Source organism: Mycena indigotica (assembly GCF_014461135.1).
Source record: "Mycena indigotica strain 171206Taipei chromosome Unknown Mind.scaff0005, whole genome shotgun sequence".
In the NCBI taxonomy this organism is placed as follows: Eukaryota; Fungi; Basidiomycota; class Agaricomycetes; order Agaricales; family Mycenaceae; genus Mycena; species Mycena indigotica.
The window spans coordinates 200,482-209,660 of NW_023503004.1; the positions used below are offsets into that span (position 1 = coordinate 200,482).

At 53.2% G+C, this 9,179-nt stretch overlaps 1 protein-coding gene across 1 annotated transcript; it reads right to left on the reverse strand.

The window, feature by feature from the left end:
- Positions 1–240: 240 nt before the first annotated feature.
- On the reverse strand, positions 241–3,434 carry MIND_00563800 (uncharacterized protein; the record flags this gene model as incomplete). The annotated part of the gene is made up of 9 exons (XM_037362411.1): positions 241–893; positions 939–1,494; positions 1,539–1,635; positions 1,690–1,865; positions 1,909–2,038; positions 2,086–2,314; positions 2,363–2,564; positions 2,616–3,115; positions 3,176–3,434. 9 exons carry the CDS (start codon positions 3,432–3,434, stop codon positions 241–243), a joined length of 2,802 nt encoding a protein of 933 aa, XP_037220332.1.
- Positions 3,435–9,179: the final 5,745 nt, after the last annotated feature.

Genomic DNA, 9,179 nt, shown 5'->3' on the forward strand with positions numbered 1-9,179 from the left:
ACCACTGCATCAGTAAAAGTGCACAAAAGTCTTTCAGATCTTTAGTCTTTGGGGAGGGTCTTTGATCTTTATGGCAGGGTCTTTCTGATCTTAGGTCTTTGGTAGATGATCTTTGAGCTTTCCTGGTCAATCTTTGGTCTTTCCAGCTGGTCTTGGATCTTATTTATAAATTGTCTTAGTAATTTGGAAAAACAGGGTGATAAATTAAATATGAAAAGGAACTTGAGTATAGAAAATAAGCTAGTATGCAATTTCATGTGAGTGATGATCTGCATACTTATTTACATAATAAGCATTGAAACTGTCAAGTGACAGAGAAAAATGAAAATCAGTAGGTAGAGGATCTTGACCAAATATTGGAATGAGATGTGCTGCACGCACAATGGTGTCAAGATGGATGATGTCCATGATGCGGTCCCCAGCATCATCAAGGTCAGGTTGAACCATCCACATACCCACATCTGGACAAGGCATATCATCTGTTGGTGAGAACCAAGTGACCAGAGCGCAGGGGTATTCGACATGGCGGTGGGTGAAGGACATGAAAAGTAGCACCCGGGCAGCAAGCAGACCACGGAAGCCCTCCTCATCGCTACCAGAGGCATAAACACAGTCAAATCGGGGTTTGGCACCACGCCATGACCGCACCGCCCGGATACGTTCCCGGAGAAGGCCTGCCGAGTTACAGACATCACTGGGTGCATGGAATGCAGCAATTGCTGAGGGAAAGACTTTGATGCGAGCCGGGACGTCTGGATAGGAAAGGGGATCAACAAGATCAAGGTCGTCATCCGGAAATGTCTGGCCATGCAGAAAACGACGGATAAGGGATGGGAGCGTGGGAAAGCCAAGGAATTCGGAAAGGTGAAACGGGTCCTTGGGATATGTTCGGACTGCCCAGATGTCAGTTGAGTGTATATTACCAAAATGGTACGCACAATGACGCTTAGCCAATACAACAGTCGCCTCGACAGTATTTTCCATCTCTGGATTATCGTCATCATCTTCTGCTAGAAGATCAGGGCGAGTGGGGTTAAGGGTAGGAAGAACTGGATCGGGATCGGTCGGTCGGAGAAGTCCACGTTCCTCGAAATCGACTCGGGTTGCGGCAAGAGCGTCAAGGCGATTATTAATGGTGAGGATTTGCTCGATTGCTTCGAACTTGCTCGACCGGCGCCAGGGCTCCTTGACTGCCTTGATATGTTTCGACTCCGTAATTGAAGAGCACAGTCCATTTGGGGCCGCAAACTCGGTGATCAAATAGGGATAGTGACTAAGCGAGTGCTGGCGTGGAAGTGAGAATCCATTGGGACAAACACCACTTTCCTCGAAAATAGTGCGCTCCTGATGATACCGGGCCAGGGCTGCCTCGATTTCGGCGAGCGTTTTTGTGGTAATAGTGTTGCGACGGACAAGATAGCAAAAGTCAAGGAACGCGCTCAGCGCTCGAAGCATCTGCGCAGGGACATACCCCTCGACAGCAGGCAGGTAGACCTAATCTCATTCAGTAACTAAGCTGGATCAATACTGCAAATTACCTTCATTAGAGCCTTTGAGTCATCTCCAGTCCACTGCTTGAATCCCCGTCCCTCGGGAAAACGACGAAGTCCAGGGAATGGTGGCACTGCTGCGATTCTATAATTTTATTTACTTAATTTCAAAAATAAATTCTGCAAAAAGAACACAGACCGCCGGTCAATATCAGCCATAATTTTACTTGCATATGCTTTGCCATGTTGAGCATCCAGATATTCGCCGACCCATGTCACGAGATGGTCCTTAAATGTCCCCTTGATGACTTGGTGAAGAAGGTCCGGTGAGAGCAGTTCATAGATGTCTGCACGTGGAAAGTCCCACGTATATGGCTAATCATAAGCGAGTAAATGAATGGGAAGGGAGAGGGCATACCAGCACATCCGGAATGATTCCGTAGTCATTCCAAAGTGTTTTGTGGTCAAAAGCGTCGAAAAGCGCTTCCGTATGTGCCTGTGTTCGTCTTCCACCAATACCGTCAAGATTCTTATTTGACGCGGTACATCTGCAAATATCTTGGTATCTAGATTGGCTGTAAACTGCGAGACACACCGAGCACACCACCCCTGGACAACACACGCCAGCAAAACTTGCTCAGGATAGTCTGCAATATACGGACCAAGACAGTAAATAACCCATCGATAGTGACCATCACCGAAGAGCACGAGTTCGGGCGATATCATAGCTGGCTTTAGCGAGCTGAATATATGGTTCAGCGACGCATGAAACAACTGCCGTCGGAACGTCCGAAACTCTTTGCTCTGGTCATGCTCGCGGTCGGCTGCCAGACGATGAGAACTGAGAAGACGAGTTATGAAGTCAGTCTTACTTTTCGGAATAGCCAAGAATCCCAGAAGCGACATCGCATTCCGATGGGCTCGTCTCACTGTGTTCGGGGTCAGGCCATTACCCTCATAGAGCGGATAGAAGTCGTTCTGGCCCGTTGCGACCGAGGTCGTTGTCTTGTCACTCCCCCCAATGACGGGTACGATCACAGCGCCATGGTTTTGAGGATCTTTGGCCAATTCGTCCTAAACGCAAAGAATCAGAAGAGCAAGATAGGAAGATAAGGACCAACGAACCGCCTGCCGCCATGCCCACTGCCCCGACATAAAGTCTTGATATACCCGCCCTCCATCCGCATCGTAGACCTGTTTCGGCGCGTAGTCTAACTCGTTTTTGAAGTCGGGATTCCCCAGTTGACGATGCATAATCTTGCGGGCATCATGGTGGTAAACTCGATATGACTTTCGCTTCCATGATGGCGCGCCGGGTTCGTTTGCATCAGGTCCATCGTAAGAGACGTCGAAGGCGAGCCACGGAATGTGGCCGGTCTCTGTCGCGTCGATTGTGTCGTACAAATCATCGTGGTCACGGAAATGCGAGAATCCCCCATCCTCGCGAGAAATCTCCATGAGCTCGTCAATCTCGCCTGCGGACATTTGGACCTTGCGATAGACGAAGTCCGCCATTCGAAATGCGCCGACTGTCTCATACGGCGATGTGTTATTCCTCGGAGGGAACTGTTTGTGCGGCTTGGTGGTGGGATCAACGAAGTTCCCCTCCTTATCGCATGGACGTCCTGCAGACATCGAGTCAACGACGGCAGGGAAATGAAGGGGGGGGAATATGATTCACATACCATTGAGATGAGGATGATAATCGACGCGTACACCAGGCTTGTGACTCGCATCGGCATTCGCGTTGAGCTGGGCGTCGTCTAGCGATTCGAATGGCACTCCTGCTTCTGGTAGCTCGGAGCCAAAGCGTAGAGGCGTAGGTGGAGAAGGCGATCGAGGCTTGCGGACACCCAGATGGATTGCGTTAACATGGTTGGTTCGCCCAGATGATTTTTTGAAGAGCTGCTTGCAGCCTTGCTGCCAGTAAGGGCACCGAAGCATCGGAGGAGATGACGGTGCTGAGTGAGCGAAGAGACAATTTCGTCCAAGTCAATCCGGGGATAGTCGCCCCGAATGCCCGGTCTCCGTAACTTCACGGATGAGCTGTGCACTCGCCAAGCTTGAGCCACGGCCTCCAATCACCGCAAGCAGAATGCGTCATTCGGAGGTCGATGTCTAGCCAGCTGCCGCCGCCGCGCCGTCAACAACGTTAAGCGTTCATAGTAGCGCTCACTGTGAAGACACAGGACACGGCACAATGAACGCTTCATGGCTGAACGAGCGAGCAAACGGGTGAGCCTGCGCACGACTGCGGATGATCGCCAGCACCATGCTGATGGGCCCCTGCAGACTTGTTAGAATGCTCATCCCTTCGCCCTTTTGCCGCCACTTTCTTCCTCTCCTCCATGCTGAACGTCCCACCGCCTGGACGGCGCTATGGCACGCGCACAACCAACCAGGAAACCCGCCCAGCTATCAAGGCCGGGCTCGTTCGCGAAAATCCGACCCCTCGTCGTACAAGGGAGGAGATCGATGCGGCGGAGGCCGCCGCCGACGCGCAGCAAGAGGCAAAGGAGCGAGAGCAACAGGCCAACGTCGACCGGGTTGCAGCCTTGGAGGACAGCATCCGGCTAGAAGACACAGTAAGCAGCATGATATATGGAACCAGACCACTTACCGATATGAAGGCCCGCCGTACTGCTGCGAGAAACCCTGCCGGTCCAAAGACCGCTCCACGAAAACCCAAGACGACCACTTCTTCTGTCGAATCTATTCCTCCGTCTCCTGCGATTGAAACGACGGAGTTTCTGGTTGAGAATCAAGGTGCGAATGCTGTTTTTACGGAGCACTGCCTGACTTCAGCGTAGATGTCGATATGCTGTCAGACGGACTACCCAGCGACGAAGAGGATGTCTACACAGAGGAGAGTCAGCCGGAATCCGAGGAAGAGCTGCCTCGCGACTTACCTGCGCGCAAACCCAAGAAAAAACTCTCCAAGGCCCGCCGCACGGACGTCAACACAGCGCGTCGCGTTTCGGACGCAAGCGGCACACCCATCGTTGCTGGCAGCGCAAAGCGCAAAGCTAGTACTGCAGAGTGAGTCGCATTACCTCTGTCGTCGCCCAATTACGCACCTGAATACCATACAGCGAGCAACCCCGCAAGAAGACCAAAGCAAAGCTCAGTGGGCTTGCTACTGCACCGAAAAAGGTCCCCGCGCTTGCTGTCCCCGAGCCGGGTAGTCGTCCGGGCGGCCCCGCGCTAGACGACGACGAAAATGAGGTCGTCGAGCAGCCTGCTGGCGGCGTTGTAAAGAGAGGCGTGCCGCGTGTCATTGTACGTGATCATCGCCGTCATTGTCCACTCATGTACGCTATGAGTAGGCCGCGCGAATAACTCAGGAAGCTCGTCGCGGGGGAACGAAGAAGTGGGTTAATGCTGACACCCATGCTGATGAGCGCGCAATCAAGAACGAGCTCGTGCCGCTCATCAAGGAGCGATTGGGGGAGCTTCATCCCTGGGATAACCTGTCCCTCTCAGACGTGCAGCATGCTCTTGATGCCGTCTTTGGTCGCGGGGTTCATAAGGCTGTCCAAGGCGAGGTTTGGTATGGCTTGGTATGTGTTTCTTCAGTTATTTTCGGCCAAATGCTGACATTGGAGTCGAGATGGGATATAGGGCGAGCGACTGGCGCCGTGGCTTTATGGACCAAGCCAAGAAGGCGGTTTTGAGCATCATCGACTATCTCGTTGGCATAAATACGAGCATCAAGGAATCTAACGCGGAAATTCGCGCTGCAAGGGCTGCAAGAGATTTGCGTCAAGCAAATGGTATGGCACCTATTCTTGCATGCAGTAACTCACTTCGATCGCAGGCGAACCCCCATTTGAGGGTGACGAGGACGAGGGCAACTTCATCGAAGACCCCGAATTAGAATTCGACTTGTCGACCAAGGAGGGTATGGCAGGCTTTGTCAAGCTATGGCTCTCAGATGCGGACACGAAGCAGCGCACAAAACGATTTCACTGGAACAAGTATCAAGAAACCGAGGATGGCATTCGGAAATCGGTGAGTTTATCCTTTCTATTAACTTTCTCTCATGGCATTCCAGGGCTTCCTCCGCTCCAGCCTCATTATGTCGACATTCTCTTACCATCTTACCACCCTAGACGCCATTCCGAGCCAATATGCGCGGTCAACAAAACGTCCTTATGGGGCCATGCTCCTTTCGGTACAAGCTGTAAGTCCCGCTTTCTTAGGAGCCAAAACTGATGATACCGACATGTCGAGTGTGTCCTCCGGGCCTGGTCTACCGGCGAGTTTGTTACCCCCGACAAGCCAGAAGCCTTCTCATACGACAACTGGGGTGATATCCCGAACACCGAGCATGCCAACCGAGCTTCAAAATTCCTTCCTACGATCCGGGACTGGTCTGACGAGGCGTGGGCAACCTTGATCAAGGATGCAGCTGAATGGAAGGAGGAGCCTCGGAGGCGGCGTGGTTGTGCTAGCTCGGCTTCGAGTGCAGCTGAGTCAGAAGGCGAGCGTATCTCTATTCCTGAGTTCATTGTCAGCGAGGATGAGGATGTGTAGTAAAATATACGCATTTGGAAATATATTACTATTTTGGGAAGTCTTTATAATTATATAAGAAAAGCTTTTTGGGTCTTAAACTTGGTCTTTGAGTATCTTAACACTGTCTTTGGGAAAGATGAGTAGGTCTTGTAGAAGACACTTGGTCTTTTTCAAGACCAGGACGCTGCTGGAATAAGACCTATGGTCTTTTGGGTCTTTCAAATCTTTTAGATCTTTCTGGTCTTGGGGCAAGACCAGAAAGATCTAAAAGACTTTTGAGCACTTTTACTGATGCCGCAGCACGACCGCCTCATGACCGCTGCACTGCCGCTGCACGACCGCTGCACTGCCGCTGAAGGTCCGATGTCAGCAGCGGCAGTGGGATGCGGCAGTCAGCATCTGCCGCTGCAAAGTGCCGCTGCGGCCGCGTCAGAGCCGTCTGCGGCTGTTTACTATTGTTTGTACCAAGTTTGATGAGGCATTTTTCTAAGGTTTAAACACAAGTGTACTCTATTCTAGCTGTTCATACAAGTGTAGATTGAATCATTTTATTCAAAATGTAGCGAAGTATAAGGATTCAATGTATATCAACAGCCTACTTGAGTTGCCGCTCACCGTGGCTGTGCAAAGTGCCGCTACAGCGGCTGCTGCGGCAGTGCTGCGGCCGATTCGCGTACCCCCCCGACAACGTATGGGATCTAGAAGATGACTATGTGAAATGGCTGCTGCGCACTCATTGCCGTTGCCCTAGAGTCTGGTGCGCCTATAAGTTGGGGAGAGGCAAAGTGGCCAAGCCGATAATCTGACACGCTAAGACGGGAGCAGCACAATCCGCATCAGACCGCCATCCGGCTCGCTCATGCATATCATTCTCCGCGGTATCTAGAGTACAATTGTCCAATACACACGGGACAGTGCGCCGAGTCAGCGCCATACCCTTTGTTATGCAGTCTGCCCGACCTGCGCACGGGTGCTTGACTTTGTGGCCGCCGGAGAGTCTGCCCACAGTCTGAGTCGTTGGGCGTCCGGGAATCGCCCTGGGGCAGTTACAGTGACAAAGTCTAGCAGGGGGATGCGACACGAGCCTTCAGAAAGGCGTAAAGGGGGCGCGGGACGCAGCGGCATACAGGCTCGAATTGACGGTCGACACAGAGACTGAAGAGGGAGGAGAGCATCGAGCGTTGCCTGGGAGGCACTGCCAGTGGGGCCAGGATGTCGCCGACGAGCTGCCTGGAAATGGAGCCTTCCACGCGCGCTGGCTGTGGACATTGTTTTCCAAGAGCGCTATGGAGTGGGTATATTGCGGAGCTACTGAAGCCAGCGTGTGCTATTGTCGTCGCCTACTATCTGCCTCATTGGACGCTAGCCTTGGTGTTTTCCGCACCGACGGCGGTCCTTGAGCGAAAACGGCAAAGCCGGTGGGCGTCAGCAAGTGCGAAATAGAGGTCGTAGTAACGCACCTAGTTTGGCGCATCTGTCCTCCACGCAACTCGTCCCGAATGGGCCCGTCGGCCTTCCCGCTTCCAGTCCCTTCCGTCCGAGCAAAAAAAGATGGCGGCTTGCATCCATGATTAGGGACGGCAGCGCTGGCAATGGGGCGGGCGCACACATGTAGACTTGAAGGGACTGGCCAGTAGACCGGGAGTGGGGGCAGAGTGGGTGCGGGCAAGAAGAGGACGGAGATTTGCCCGTGATTGACGTGGCGCGCACGGACCATGCCGTGTTGCACGTGCCACGTCAATCACGTCTTGGTCTTGACTTCCATCTTCTTCCCGGCCCACGACCCTTCTCCAAGTGCGGCGCCGCGTGCTGGGACGACACGGCGTCCCCGAGATCGGAGGTATTCGACTAAGGCTGCTGTCTCGGGCATGACGCCGCCAGTACTTACTCCGCCTGGAATCTGAAGACGCGACGCGCTGGCAGGATGGAAAGTGCAGAGGGCAATGAGGAACGATGACATGTTTGCGGAATGGTGTGTCTGCGATTTCTCAGCAGTTTTAGCCTTCTTACTATGGTAACAGCCGAGGGCGATGAGTGTGGATTCTGGTGCCGACGAGAAGGCTATCCGGAGAAGGGAGAGAGGTGCGTCTAATTCGCCACTATACATCTTAAAATTGGCCTTACCAAGGACGACAGATTCCTCTGGCTGTACTTCCCCACAAAACCCCCAGGCGGATCCAGCGGATCCAGGCGCCAACGCGTCGTGGAGCGGAACAGAGAAGGTGTCCGCGCGGCAGCTGCGCTCGCCTCCGGAGACGAGCACGCGCGGGATGGGGCTTGCGAAACGCAAATGGCGCCGGCGTTGCTGCTCCTTGCGAGCAATTCGGCGAGAATGAGATGGTATGGTGGTGAAGATTGGGTAGGAGAGGGTTGTGGTAGCTCGAGGTGGGCCGCGCTCAAAGCCTATTTCACCGCAGCTTATCTCTTTATCGTTACTCGCAGATTACGCTATGAGATGTACCCAAGAACCAGGCGCAAGATGGTGAAAGGGTCGGCACACGTCTTATGTCCAACGACACGTACAATGGCACACGTGTAACCGCCCTTCATTCTGCGCCGCGTTGTCTGGCTCTCTCACGCACTCGTCCCCCGCTGCCAGTCCGTTGCATCCAGTTGGTCGTCCTGTGGGGCGTTCACCCGCGTTTGGTACCTGTCGCTCCTCCGTGTCACCTCGAAAGAGCGCGCCAGTTGAACAGGGATGGATCCTAGCCTGTCCGGAGCCCGCCCATGTTTGCCTTCCATTCACCACACCTGATGAATGCCTGTGTCATTCTCTCACAAACCACATTGGCTCGGCCTCCGCCCGAAGGCAAACGAGCAGCGAAGAGGGCACGACGCGGCTCGAGTCATGAGCCGGGGAAAACTGACGAGATTCACGGCGTTGGGACGTTCGATATCGGACGGCCGCGGCGCGTGAGCGTAAGCCCGATTTCACGTTGTAGGGCGCGGGACGTCGCGCGGAAGCTTGCGAAGGATCAAGTGTTCGGCGAGATACGGGGAGCAGGAATGAGAACACTGGCAAACGCGAAGGATTTGAGATATTAATAGTATTAGGAATCTCATTTTTGTTTTTCTATTCAAGGGACATTATATTGAGAGCACTCCAGTCGGAGTATGCAAGCTAGAGAGGAACCAACAGTATGAACGGCCATTGTTGATATATGCCTTCAA